The 15,456-nt window shown below is 39.5% G+C and overlaps 1 protein-coding gene across 5 annotated transcripts in view; it reads right to left on the bottom strand.

Annotated features, from left to right (window-relative positions):
• Nucleotides 1–15,456, bottom strand: part of ANO6 (anoctamin 6) — a 207,960-nt gene that overhangs the window by 40,537 nt on the left and 151,967 nt on the right. For all 5 annotated transcript variants that reach the window (XM_054443036.2, XM_063672659.1, XM_054443037.2 and 2 more), the window contains 3 exons: nucleotides 13,298–13,358; nucleotides 3,172–3,314; nucleotides 975–1,052 (listed from right to left, as the gene is read on the bottom strand). In XM_054443036.2, the coding sequence (XP_054299011.1) occupies nucleotides 975–1,052; nucleotides 3,172–3,314; nucleotides 13,298–13,358 (282 nt within the window). The remainder of the gene's footprint in view (nucleotides 1–974; nucleotides 1,053–3,171; nucleotides 3,315–13,297; nucleotides 13,359–15,456) is intronic.

Genomic DNA, 15,456 nt, shown 5'->3' with positions numbered 1-15,456 from the left:
TATTGAATAATCTCCACTTGTCTGATGGATTTATAATGCCTCTTTTCTGACATATTACATTTTTATTGCTATCAGGGGCTATTCCTAGGCTTCATGTGCTATTCTTGAATCTGGCTGTTCTTGAGCCGTTAAAACTCACACTAAATTATTACATCACTAATATGATTCCATCAATAAGCCCAAAACTAACTTAGTAAGTACTGATATTTTACAGAAAATGTGTTTCTAGCTAGAATCGTTCATTTAATCATTCATTCAGATCCTTTACAACTTTCAATAGTTTTTATGTTTTCTTTGATAGTTCCTATTATCTTTTTGTTAAGGGTATTCCTAGACATTTTATTTTATTTTTTTTGAGATAGAGTCTTGCTCTGTCACCCAGTCGAGTGCAGTGGCGTGATTTTCACTCACTGCAACCTCCGTCTCCTGGGTTCAAGTGATTCTCGTGCCTCAGCCTCCCAAGTAGCTGGGACTACAGGTGTGTGACACCATGCCTGGCTAATTTTTGTATTTTCAGTAGTGACGGGGTTTTATCATGTTGGCTAGGCTGGTCTTGACTCCTGACCTCAGGTGATCCGCCCACCTCGGCCTCCCAAGGTGCTTGGATTATAGGCGTGCGCCACTGCCCCCGGCCAACATTTCATTTTGATTGTTGCTGTTGGAAAATTTTAGAATTCTTAATGCCTTCCATTTGGTCTTCACCTGAAACTGGAAAATCCTGAATCACTGATTTAAACAGATGAGGTGAAAAGAACTAGAAGAACCACTGTGAACAGATAAGGTATCTTGAACCTTGGGAGTTGCTCTATGTGGTGGCTAAAATAGTTCTCTGGAAATATCTGTCTGTCTCTCTGAGACCATATAGTTTCCAGGCTCAGCATTTAGTTTCCTCAACATTTAAAATTAGATATTAAAAAAAAGTTACATAATAAAAACATTTTTAATCATTCAAAACATTTTTGTGATAGAATTACCCAGAAAAAGACAGCACTGGCACAGAGGGTTATCCGTATACATTTTCCCCAGGCAGTAAAGGGAATGCGTTCTTCTTCCTAATTACAAAAACAAAAAAGTTTAGTCAATCAAGGGATTACTGTAATAAAATTATTTTTCTCCTGACTGGCCAATAAATCTTAGACTTAATTTTAAAAAATTAGTTTGCAAGCATAGTCTCCTTACTCATAATTGCACTTTTTTGTTAACAATTTCAAAGTCACACATCACAAAACATGTGCAGTGTTCATTTTAATAAGTTTTTGGAACATGCAAGCATGAATAAACTGTTTATCGGCCACAACCCGAGCTCAGGAATCTGGGTGTCTGATGGTGCCAAGCTGCAAAGCTATACTTCTGGGCTTGTCTTAGGTTTTAGAAATCGCTGTGATGATAGCACAGAGCCCAGGCAGGACAAAAAGTTTCCTAGATGTCTGCGAATACTAGGTATCCACTATGTGTTTCTTGGTTGGGCTTTATATATTAACTTTGAATAAATTTTTAGAAGATTTCCATTTTATAGTTCACAAAAATATATTTAAATTCTTAAGAGTAGAAATCAACCCTCTACATGATTTATCTGTATTGTAAGAGCAGCCTAATAACAGCTGCAAATACTTACAGAGTATTTAACTCTGTGCCAGGCACACTATTCTAAATAGCTTCTATACATTAACTCAATCCTTAGCTGCAATCATGAGGAAACAACTGTATCATTCCCATTTTATAGATGAGGTCACTGAGGCACCGGGAAGTTAACTAATTTGTCCAAGATCACCCAACTAGTAAGTTGCTGTGTTCAGGCGTGAACTCTGGCATCAGAGACTTCACCATCACACTATAGGCCTCTCTAAACAAAGGGAAGGTATGTGGGCAACAAAAGTGAAACGAGGAATAACCATAAAGAAAAAGGAACCTACACTTGCAATGTTTTAACAAGCAACATTTCAAGGGAAATTTAACTTATAAGCTGGCAATTTTAACTATAAAATTGGCAGGTTTAAATGACCAAATTGTCTTTTCTTCAGTATTTTTCCCATGTTGCTGGTATTATAAGATTTTTTAGTGCTCAAACGACTTCATAAACATCTAATTTTGTTTAAGTTTCGGCTTTCATTTCTGAATATACAATCTTTCAACAACATATGCTTTGACCCTGTCCTCTCTAGTAAACAGCAGGAACTATTCATAATGGGGATTATTTGAAGCTTTTACATTGTGAAAGACAAATGTCACTTTCTACTGGTAATTGAACCTCGTTTTTTCCTATTTGTAAAAGGAAGAAGTTGAACTGTTCCCTCTGGTTCCTTTTAGTGCCAACATTTTGTAAATCTGTGATTCAATTTATAAAACCTATAGTTGGGAACATTTTCAGACATTCTTGGTAAAAGCATTTTCTTTCCAAGAGCTATTTGTATTCAGAACCTACTGTTCTTATGCTGATGACTGCAAGTACAATCAGCTCAAAGTTTTCTGTGTTGATGGAAAGAAGCAAGAATGCAGATGATTTAAAAATCATCTTTCAGGGACTTTGGAATATTTATACAGACAGAATATAGTTTTTTATTTTTGGAGTAGCGGTAGCAGCAGCAAATCTACCTTTCCAATGACATAAAATACCTAGCACAGTACCCGAACAAAGTTGGACCTCAAAAAGTACTTTCCTTCTTCCTCCATCCTTTCTCCAACTTTAGGATAAAGGCCACACTACTTTCTGCACATCCCAACCAGAAGGTGGAGCAGTGACTGAGGCTTACTGCAAGATAAAGGGGCAGCTGGTCTAGGATGAATAAGGGGCTGGAATAATGAAAGTATACGTGAAAAATTGAGAATCAACTATAAAAACCAGTGCCTCTTTCCTTATATCTCTATGTCACAGTAAAAATTATTTTTTTGTATTTTTACTGTTTTTATGAAAGAAGGGGCCCCATTTATCTCCTGTGTCTACTGTTCTAAGCAGTGCTTCTGCACTTTGGCTGCACATCAGAATCACCAAAGGAGCTTTAAAAAAACCCCTGTGCTCAGAATACCCCCAGGTTACTAAGTACCAGAGTATGTAGTGATGGAACTCAGGTATCAATATTTTTTAAGCTCCCCCAAGTGACTCTAATGTGCAGCCAAGGAGGAGAACCACAGCAGTAAGTAGATCAAACTGCACCTAAATACGACCCTGCTTACCTGAGTAATCTCATTTATCACTATGTGAGTACATCGTGCTTCGTATTCTGGTCGGGCTTGTTCTTCCTGCTGTAACTCAACAGTATCCCATTCATACTCAAGTTCTGCCTGGCGTCGCTTCCAAAACTCCAAAAACAAGGTAACTAACAGAGAGACAGAACAGCTTGTGTGGATTTTCAATGATGACTGATGTTTCAGAAATCTGTACCGAACAATATTAATTATCCATTGTACTGGCCTGTTTTCACACTGCTATAAAGAACTACCCAGACTGGGTAATTTATAAAGGAAAGAGGTTTAATTGACTCACAGTTCTGCATGGCTGGGGAGGCCTCAGGAAACTTAAAATCATGGTGTAAGGCGAAGGGAGAGCAAAACACGTCTTACATGGCAATAGGAGAGAGAGAACACGGAGGAAAGTGCTACAGCTTTAAACCATCAGATCTCATGAGAACTCACTCACTATCATGAGAACAGGATGGGGGAAATCCACCCCCATGATCCAGTCACCTCCCACCAGGCCCCTCTCCTGACACATGGGGATTATAATTCGACATGAGATTTGGGTGGGGACACAGAGCCAAACCGTGTCATCCATAATACTTTTGTATATGGCAAATCAAATCTAAATTATAGGAGATACTACTATTTAAAAGGGAAAAACATGATTTTAAAGAAAATGTTGGTAATTTACAACATTATGAAATAGACTATAGATTCTGGGAAAGGCAATGTGATGGTCAGAAGACATGTGAGTATGTCTGACACTGAAGCATATGTTTCAGCACCTTATTGCCAACTAAAACACAAATAACGCCCACAGTTCCAAAGGAGCTCATGGTCCATCCTTCATCTGCTTTTCCCTGCACCCTCATTCTTGTACTCTCCTTTCCTTCCTAAGGGCCTACAGGGGAAGAGGAATACTTTAGGATGTCCCAAATAAATTAATATTCATTCATACGGAAAACTGGTATTTTTCTCAATCTTATATAAAGTATGACTAAAATAATTTTTTAGGAATTATTTTTCAGAATTTTTAACTTAAATACTAAATAAAAACATTAAATGTTAATTGAAAAAATGCAGTTTCAGGGTAAATACCCTATGCCCTTCTTCTAATCAGACTGCGAACCCTAAGTCCTTCCTATAAAGAAATTCTGTAATCACCACTCTTCTAGTTACAAACATTCTTTGAGTGTCTACTATCAGCTGGGAATAAAGAGAAAACAAGACACAGTCCCTGCTTCAAGGAGCTCCTAGGCATATGGGAATTATACTGTCCTTGAAGTGACAGGTATAGTTGATTATTAAGAGGGCTATGATAAAGGTAAGCACAGGTTGCTCTGGGCACACGGAACCAGAACATTTAACTGGGTGTTTCGGGGAAGGCCATCCCAGAGGAGGGGACCACTGTGATGAGTCTTGAGATGCCTCAGAGCTGATCAGGTGAAGGTGGTGGTGGGTGGAACACTAAGGCCACCTGCTCCCAGGGAGCTGCACATGCAAAGGCACGGAGGCCAGAGGGCCAGGTACTTTCCCAAAACTGCAAACAATCTGGTAGTAAGCGAAAGGTGTGATGGAGGTGGGGCAGCCAGGTAAGAGCTCTGCAGGGGCACATCACAAAGGGTTTTCTGTGCTTTGAAAGGAGTTTAGAGAGTTTAACGTACAGATGGAGGAGACTTTGAAGGTAGTCTAGAGTGAGACTAGGGGCAGGGAGACCTGCTGGCAGGTACATGATGCGGCAGGATCCTTGAGGGACGTTGAGAAGGCAGACGGATGGATGCAGGTATGACAGATGGATGCAGGTATGACAGAAGGATGCTAGCCAGGTTTCTGGCTCAGGCAATATCCTAAATTCTAGTGGCATGCCTTGGAAATAGGACGTGTGTTAAGAAGGTCAAGTGTGCAAGAGGAGACAACTGGTTTGGTTATGATCAGATGCAATGTATGTGGACTACTCAAGAAGAAATGTCCAGTAGATAGGTAAAAGTCTACAACGTAGGAGGAAGATCTGGATTGAGCTGGATTTTCATTGTTTTAAGTGGCAATTGGGGCCATGAGAGAATGAGATCATTAAATGAGGTGCAGGATAGTAATCACACCCTGGCTGCACGTAAGAAGGACCAGGGAGCTTTTACAAAATACTGAGCCCAGGTACCGCCCTGTAAATTATGATTTTTGGTCTGGAATGGGGCCTGAGCATAGTTGTTTTATTTGTTTTTGTTTTGTTTTGTTTTTAAGGTTTAATACGCAGTCAGGGTGGAGACTCACTGAAGTAGAGAGTGAAGAGAGCCAGAATGAAATCCTGCAGACCCTGCAGCAGGCAGCCTGAAATGCAGGAGGCAGTCTTGGGATGCACCTGTAAGGAGCAAGAATCCAACACTCCCCAATGGCAAAGACAACTGAACATGTTTAAAAGCACTCACTTCCTAGCAGTGTTTGTTTTGACTACTACTTTTCCAGTAAGTTAGAGTAGAAATAATCTGGATGTTGGAATCAGGATCAAATTGTTGAGTGTTTTATATACAGGGTGATGGCTACTGAGAAACAACCCAGACATTTGTGCTTCTCTACCTGCCCAAGGGGAAATGAAGTGAGTATTGGCTTCTTTGTCAATGGGATGGAAATCTAGAGGGCACCATGTCCTTTTGTGGACTGACATGTGACTGGCTGGTCTTGCTGCCCAGCTGAGCCATGCTGGTCTCAGGTGGCAGATACTCCCCAAAGAGACCCTGTTGGGAGGAATGAGCCACCCATGAGCCAACCCTCCCTAGGCTGCATATGAAGCAGCATAACATACACCGCCCACTTACCAAAGCCCCCCAAGGTTCTGCATCTCCTTGATAAACTCCCATATATCTCCATCAACAGAGGACCCTACTTTTTAATCTACCAAGAATCCTACTGCCAGTATTGCATATGCCCCCACCCCTGAAGCTCCCTCAGCTCTGTCTCCTACTCTGTAATTATGAAATCATTCCAGCGGTCATGTGCATTCTCTCAGAAAGGGCCCATTTTATTCCCTTTGTCAACCCTTCTTCTGCCCTTCAAAATATTAATACATAGCACTCATGCATCCTGATCTATATCTGCTTCTAGGTCTACTGTCTATCATACCCACTGGAATGTCACCTTCACATGCGCAGCAATTTGGTTTTGTTCATAGCAGAAGCACTAGGACACAGTAGGCACGTAACGAATGAACGCACTGAATGAACAAACTGAAGGAAACCACCCAGAAACTGGAGGACCCCCACCGCCTAGGGAATAATCCACTCACAGGTCCCAGCTGACTCCAACTGCTCACCTCTACACATAACTACCCACTCTCCTTACTTCCTGCTATGCTAGTCTACTTGGGTCTTCAGTACCTCCTGTACAGATGTACCTCGATTTATCATGCTTTACAGATAGTGTTTTTATCTTCTTACAAATTGATGGTTTGTGGCAACCCCACATTGAGCCTCTATCAATGCCATTTTTCCAACAACAGGTACCCACTTTGTGTCACATTTTAGTAATTCTCACATTTCAAATTTTTCATTATTATTGTATCTTTTATAGTGGTCTGTGATAAGTGATCTTTGATGTTACTATTGTAATTGTTTTGGGGGAACATGAAGTGCACCTATATAAGAAAGCAAAATTAACAAATGTGTGTGTTCTGACCATTCCACTGACTGGCTGCTCCCCCATCTCTCTGCCTCTCTTCTGGCCTCTCTATTCTTTGAGATGCAACAGTAGTGAAATTAGGCCAATTAATAACCCTACAATGGGTTCAAGGTGTTCAAGTGAAAGCAAGACTCACACATCTCTCACTTTAAATGAAAACTAGAAATTATTAACTTTAGTGAGGAAGGCATATTGAAAGCTAGGCCTCTTGTGCCAGTTTGCCAAGCTGTGAGTGCAAAGGAAAAGTTCTTGAAGGATATGAAAAGTACTACTCCAGTGAACACACAAATGATAAAAAAGTGAAACAACCTTATTGTTGATACGGATAACGTTTTAATGATCTGGATAGAAGACCAAACCAGCCACAATATTCCCTTAGACCAAAGCCCAATTCAGAGCAAGGCCGGAACCCTCTTCCATTCTATGAAGGCTGAGAGAGGTGAGGAAGCTGCAGAAGAAAAGTTTGAAGCTAGCAGAGGTTGGTTCATGAAGTTTAAGGAAAGAAATCATCTCCATAGCATAGAAGTGCAAGGTGAAGTAGCAAGTGCTAACTGGCAGCAAGTTATCCAGAAGATCTAGCTAAAGGTAGCTACACAACAGACTTTCAAGGTAGATGAAATAGCCTCCCATTGGAAGAAGATGTCAACTGGGACTTTCACAGCTAGAGAGGAGAAGTCAATGCCTGGCTTCAGAACTTCTAAGGACAGGCTCACTCTCTTGTTAGGGGCTAATGCAGTTGGTGACTTCACGTTGAAGCCAATGCTCATAGATCATTCCAAAAACCCTAGGGCCTTTAAGAATTATGTGAAATCTACTCTGCCTGTACTCTAAATGGAACAATAGAGCCTGGATGACAAGCACATCTGTTTATAACATGGTGTGTTGAATTATTTTAAGCCCATTGTTCATAAAAAATTACTCTTTTAAAAAAATTACTGCTCATTGGCAATGCATCCACTCACTCAAGAACTCTGGAGATGTACAGAGATTAATATTGTTTTCATGGCTATGAACACAACATCCATTCTGCAGCCCACAGATCAAAGAGTCATTTCAACTCTTACATTTTATTATTTAAGAAATACATTTAGTAAGGCTACAGCTGCCATAGATAGTAATTATTTGGCTAGATATTGGCAAAACAAACAGAAATCTTCTGGAAAAGATTCATCATTCTAGATGCCATTAAGAGCATTTATAATTCATGGGAGGAGGTGAAGATGTCAACATTAACAGGAGTTTAGAAGAAGTTGATTCTAACCCCTCATGGATGACTTTGAGAAGTTCAAGACTTCAGTGGAGGAAGTCACTGCAGATGTGGTAGAAAGAGCAAGAGGAACTAGAAATGGAGCCTGAAGATGTGACTGAACTGCTGTAGTCTCATGATCAAACTTGAAGGAATGAGAAGTTGCTTTCTATGGATCTGCAAAGAAAGTGGTTTCTTGAGATGGAATCTACTCCTGGTGAAGATGCTGTCATTATTGAAATGACAACAAAGGATTTAGAGTATTACACAAATTTAGTTGATAAAGCTGTAGTAGGGTTTGAGAGGATTGACTCCAATTTTCAAAGAAGTTCTACTGTGGGTAAAATGCTACCACACAGTATCACATGCTAGAGAACTCTTTTGTGAAAAAAGAGTCCACTGATGTGGCAAACTTCATTGTTGTCTTATTTTAGGAAATTTGCATAGCTACCTAAACCTTCAGCAACCATCCTCCTACCTAATCAGTCAGCAGCCATCAACACCGAGGCAAGACCCTCTCCCAGCAAAAAGATTAACACTCCCTAAAGGCTCAGATGATTGTCAGCATTTGTAGTAATAAAGTATTTTTTAATTAAGGTATGTACATTTTTTGACAATGCTATGCACACTCACTAGACTATAGTATAGTATAACCATAACTTTTATATGCACTGAGAAACAAAAAATTTGTGTGGCTCCCTTTACTGTGATATTCACTTCCTTGTGGTGGTCTGGAACCTTACCCACAGTATCTCTGAGGTATTCCTGTACCTAGCAAGAGGCCAGGATAACCCTAGATGGAGAATATACCATGAAGCATTGACAGTTTACTGGTGAGATCAAGCTTTAGCACCTTGACTGTGGGGAGGAGTCCAGGGTCAACATGCTGAAGGAATTATCATGTGTACTCTTCTACCTCACAGACTGCAAACATACTCTTCCAGCATAACCATTTTCTAAAGGATATTGTGACTAAGCACATTAAAATCTTGTTGCACTTTGACACTTACAGGCATAAATGAAAAACTGGTACTTATAAGCCTGTTAAAATTAGGCTGGAAGACTGGTGGTTTCTTATTTTTGCGATAGAAAGAAGGGTCTGCACCTGTGTCACATGAGGTAGAACCAAGGAGACTAAACTGACATTTTCTAACCCATTCTCATTTTTTTCACAGCACCAAACAAAATAATGCAATTAAATCAGTAAAAACCAAATTATTTCTGCATCTTTCTCAAAGCTTGCTGCAACTTCATTAATATACACTGTATTTTGTCATCAATCTAAAGACTGATAATAGCCAAATTATTGGCAGAACTCTTATTCCATGCTTGTCACTTTCTGTCTATGGGGCTATAGGTAATTGGCTTAATCTCCCTGAGTGTCATCTTCTTCATCTTTAAAATCGGAGTGTGATAGCCACTCATTTACTCAGTACCTATCTAGTATTTATCTCAGTATCTATAAAGTATCAACAGGAGATAATTCATGATAATATTCTTAACTTTTCTCACAAAGAGTAACATAAGCAACTCTAGTCGGTGCTATAAGGGAAGAACGGTGGATGTCCTCTTCCCTCCTCCCTGAATTTGAACATACTGGGTAAAATGCTTCTGTTTATGAAATTCTGAACTATAGAAAGCAGTTCTGCCTGGGAAGTGATAGGATTGCAATGCAAGCAAGACACAGCCTGGTGTTAGCAAATCCTCAGCCTTGAAGGAAAACCCCTGGGAGTTGCAGCAACAGGTGAGTGTTTTAGTTCCTTATTTCACTCAGCCACCGATTCTGCAGGGTCTATGGAAGGCACTGCTAACCTAGTAGTCACCCAGTGTTTTGGAGTACTCCTGGGCCACATCAGTGCTGACTCACAATGCTGTGTGTCCCAGATTGAGGGCACCAGGCCCTGGGGTGACCGTGCATGATCACAGACAGGAATTTCTGTTCCGTATCTTTTGCTCTCTCCCCCTGCAATAAGACAACTGATAGAACTCCAGCAGGGAGCAACACACTTCTGTTCTCTGGCAATCCAGAGGTGCTAGCTGATTAGATGCAGTTAAAACTCTTACATCAACATATAATAAGAAAAGAGAAAGGTTGTCTGGAACTTGGGGATCAATAACAGCTTTTCCTCTTAATCAGGATATTATTATATTTAAACAAAATATGCATCAGATGAAGAATATGCACGTATACATAAAAAGGTTTCAGAGCAGTAAAGTGTTATGGTGTTATATCCTGCATTGTCTAAGGACAAGACACACTCTGGTAGATGGGAATGTTCTGGTTGCTGTAAGAGTTTGCTGCTGAAGATCTAGGATGTTTTAACGCCTTGAAACCATTTAGGCCTCGTAACCCACAGAGGCAGAGAAGTTAGATTAACTTCCTCAGCCTTTATTGCAACTTTTTTTTTTTTTTTTTTTTTTTTTTTTTTTAAGATGGAGTCTTACTCTGTCGCTCAGGCTGGAGCCTCCAGCTGGGATTACAGGTGTGCACCATCACACCTGGCTAATTTTTGTATTTTAGTAGAGGCGAGGTTTCACCATGTTGGCCAGGCTGGTCTCAAACTCCTGACCTCAGTGATCCACCTGCCTCAGTCTGCCACAGTGCTGGGATTGCAGGCATGAGCCACCACACCCAGCCGTTTATTCCAACTTCCTAATTCAAGGGCTAGAAACTCTCTTGCAGCTAGGGTTCCAGATCTGATTTTTTAAAATGCCTGTCAGAAGCATCTGTATGTCACTTAAGTCAGAAACTGGGCTGAATGGAGTCAGGGTGGTGGTACCAGGAGCTGCATTATTTTGCTGGTGTGGACCCAGCAGAAGCAGCACAGGTCTGAAAGTAACAGTCACAGCAGCTGTTTTCTGATCCCCAAGTGCAGCTAGTTAGGCTTCCTGATTCCCCAGGTCCTTAGTGAGCCAGATGACTGGTGGTTTTCTGGAAATAAGTAGGCCTAGTTTAGAACTCACCCCTCAAAGGTGAAAATTAAACACTGCAGTCATGCAGCCAAGAGGCTGATCCCAGGAGAATCAGGTGTAAGTAGGCAAGATGCAACAAGGAAGGGAGTGGGCAGGATGTGTTTAGAACCTTTACTTCAACCATGGGTTGGTGTTTAGGACTCTACGAATCAGTATGAACAGGTGGGCTGCCTTGTCCTAAAAGGATGGACATTTTTAAGGTAAGTATATGATTTATATTATATTGATTACAAAAGAGTTTTCTACTGTCAACTTTCATAATTTCTAGGGAGCAGAAAAATAAGTGCCATATGCATCTGGGCACAAAAAAGATGCTGCAGGAACATAATGGTGGTGATATGAATAACCTCACATGAGGCTGTAGCCTGTTTGGTTCTGCAATTTCAGACTTTCTGTAAAGTGGTTCACAGCAGTAGTTCTCAAAGCAGAAGTAACAAGGAAAGCCACACAAAGCACTTAAAGTTTATCATACATATCCTTAAAAATATACATACAATGCTATAGGCAGTGCTGAAATACTTTCTGCATTCTAAAATCAGATAAAATAAAATCAGCAGCTAATGTGTAAGTCAGTTCTATAACCATGGTGCAGTTAATGATCAGAGAAGGGAAGGTTAGCTAGGAAATTTGAGGCTTGTCTTTCTAGTGTCAAAATTAACATTTTTTGCTTTATTTCAAATGTCTTCTTTAATTGGGGCTATCAGCATCCATTAGTATATGCAGTTTAGTAGATGTGTTAGAATGTTATACATTATGATTCAACGCTGAAAGTACAGTTAATAGTTAAAATGCTGATCCATGTGTTCAGCACCTAAGCTCTTACTGGGCGGAAGGGGGTGGGGCGGAGAAAGGTGTATTACAATGGAGGAGCACAGAGGATCTTAATACATACATTCAATCTTTATTCTTCCATGTGTCAAATGTTAGCCAGAGTTTGGTCTCCAGCCAAAACATGCTAAATGGCTGAATGCCAATGTAACTGATTGGGATGTTTGGCCACCTTACAGTGCACTTTATCCGTGGAGCAGCAACAAACATCTCTAAAAAGTGAGCAAAATAATTGGATTGTCTGTTCTGTGATCCATTTGGTAATTCTTCATAGGCACAATCACTACCAAACAGAAATACTGCTGAGGACACTGTAAATAACTGATTCTGTGAGTTACATATGTTGACATGTTGTCCTTTAAAGAATAAAAAACTTGTTCAATTTTTTCCTCTGCCTTCCTATAACCTGAATTCTGTTGTTCCTCATACTTACACAATGAAATTGGAAATGCATCTAATTTTGAAAATGGAAATTTTTCTTCTATGTTAGAACATTCAGATCAATTAAACATTTAAAGTTTGCATTTAAAGAAAATGATAATTGCCTCATTGTATTAATGATTCTATCCCAAAGTAAATAATATATAGTGGTAAAGTTCCCACATGGGAATTAGATCCTGTAGAATTATATCTGTTCTAGTTAGTAAGTAGAGTTTGTTGTTATTATACGAGTAGCAGATACTCATTAAATATCCGCTCACATACAAGTATATGAGGAAGAAAGCTCACCCATAATCACTGTGTTGCTGCTTCCTCCTGACCCCCACCCCCATAAAAGTTAGGTTGTATCACACTGTGGGGGCTGTTGCAATAATGGCTTCCAACAAATCATGCCTCCTACATCCAAGCCACTGGATAGTACTCCCACCGCCCCACATTGATGCTGGTTTGGCCATATGACTTACTTTGGTTGATGGGACATTAGCTAACTTGGTGCAACAATAGGCTTAAAAATGCATATGCACCGAAGCTTGTCCTCTCTTCTCTTTGGAACCCTGAAACCAAGAATCCTGGGCTAGCCTACTTGAAGATGAGACACCATGTGGAGCAGGGAAGCCTTCCCAGCTGAACCCCACAGACCAAACCAGGTTTCTAGTTGCAAGATCATCTATCCCCAGTGGAGCTGCCAGCTTACTAGAGAGTCAGCTGAGCCAACTCAGCTGACCCAGAGAATGATGAGAAATAATAAATATGAGAAATAAAGTTTGTTGTTTTAAGCCACTATATTTTGATGCAGATTTTAATATAGTAAAAGCTAACTGATACAATGTCCTCAGTTATAAATGGAATTCTAGGGGAGTTGAAGCCTGGGCAATACAAGATCCTAAAAGTGGGTTACTTTGATAGCCTACATAAAACTGTATAATACTATCAAATTGAGTGCATGAAAAAAAAAAAAAAACTTACCCCATACTCCCATAAATACTGCAAAGACCAGGGTTCCAAAACTGTCAAAGATGCACAATTTCTGGAAAATATAAATGACATATAAATGAGTCATATCCTCCACTTATTAGGATTCAGTAAATATGAAATGCTTTGTCTATTCTACAGTCTTGAAGTTCTTTTCAAAGGTGATGCCTAGTTTAACAATCATCTATGATCATACATCATTCAATGTATCTACTACATACTTATAGATGAAATTTGATTCTTTTAAAAGTAAACAGTCTTCGCTGTATTAACCAGTGTATTTTCCAGTGAAACTTTGCATATCCCAATAAGGAAATAGGTATAGTTCCTAGAATTCCACTGAGTTTAAAGCCTCCATTGGGCTTGAATAACAGCCTCTTATGAGCTGTCATAATGGATTTGAGGAAGCAGTATGTCTCTACGAATACAATGATCCCTAAGCAACTTTTAGATTTATGATTTACATTTTATCATCATCCCACCCTGGTAGAGGATAAGTTTCAGAATTCCTGTTTTTCCTGTTAAGAGATGTACAAAGCTGAGGTTTATCTCGAAGTGGCTCTTCTCCAGGAGAGCTCTGTTTTCTTAAACCCAATGATGGCTTTTCTACCATCACTGACAGATGCTTCTATTGGACTAAAGGATGCACAGGTGCTTTTGCTAACATTACAATGAATACAATGATCATGAATGATAAATAACATATCTGGCCAAATAAGGCTTTATTTACTAGTTCTGCTAAGTTTTATCCCTTTGCTAGTATATAAGTAGCCTATCTCCCTCTATGAGTTCCTGGAAAATATTTTAATTCGTGACTAATTTTTCATTAGTGAGCATTTTTACATTTCCTAAAAAAATACTATAAAGATAATGGAAAAAGTGACAAGCATATTATATCTACTTTATGACAGATAATATAAAAGGACAGGGACTGGGTAGAAAAGCTATAGGTAAAAAAAAAAAAAAACCTTTTCAAATGTTAAAAGAAAATTCAAAGCTGCTTCGAAGTAGAAAAGTCTACTTTGCTTTAGGTGATTTTTTGGGTTGCTCTTTTTACTCATGTAAAGTGGATAAACCTTCTTCTATGTAAAAATATTAGTTATTTTCATAAAAGAATAGCAACATTCTCATCCATCTGATTTTCAAGGCCCCCTCAATCATCCACATTGATTGTGATGAGAAAGCAAGCATAATCCTAAATTGTCTGTCATCTAATTATTCTTCTAAAAAACCTCAAGGAAGACAATAAATGCATGCCTGCTCTGGGGAACAACCCTTTCCACCTACTCCTCTTGTCCAGGGATTCCATAAGACCACATATTTCAAATCTTTTACTTTTGATTCTTATGGAACCGTCTTCTCCAAATTAACTTTTAATGTTATGCCTTATCCTTTATTGTAAAATTATAAGAAAGGTCCCATAAAAAACAGTTCTGCATGTTGTAATACTATTATTGAAGATTCTGTCCAATGCCACTTCCATTTTAGGAATCAATGCAATCTTCTAAGTATTTGACAACACTCTACTTGCCTTGACACTTCTGCCCACCTACTCCAAAAAGAAAATCCCACCTGTGAATTCTTAGCTCTACTCTTTTGAGAAAACGTCAATGGAAACACATCTGTCAGCACTAGAGGGAAAAATGGGAGCATTACGAAAGAGCAAGTGTACTGCCAATGTCAAGATCACTCCAGCTGCCTTGCTCAAGGTGACAGACATGCCTAGCACTTTTATGAGAGGGAGTTAGGCCTGGATGAAGTTCGTATACTTGCCACATGTGTGAGAATCCTGGACCCTTGAGAAAGAATAAGATGGCTGACTTCTTTGCTCTGTGTTCCATGAACTATGTGGAAGCAGGAAGTAAGGGAAAAAGGAAGCAAGGAGCTTACTTGGAAAGAAGCCTAGCTTAGCTTGCTAGGCAGGATGGCAGAGAGGGCAAGACAGCTGTGTTAAGAGCAGTCTGAATCAGCATACTGCTTTAGTCACATAGAGCAGGAAAGAAAAGAAAGAGCTGCATATGTAGGCATGATGATTTTAAGCAGAGAAACCAACTAGAATTTTGGGGGAAAAAATGACAATTTGTTATGCTTTCTTCCTGGAAAGAAGCAAAGTCAAAATTTTATAACTAAATATGTTTTTATGAACAAAATAT

Source organism: Pongo pygmaeus, chromosome 10 (assembly GCF_028885625.2).
Source record: "Pongo pygmaeus isolate AG05252 chromosome 10, NHGRI_mPonPyg2-v2.0_pri, whole genome shotgun sequence".
In the NCBI taxonomy this organism is placed as follows: domain Eukaryota; kingdom Metazoa; phylum Chordata; class Mammalia; order Primates; family Hominidae; genus Pongo; species Pongo pygmaeus.
Note: the sequence above shows the minus strand (reverse complement) of the source record. Positions and strands in the feature narration are given on the sequence as shown.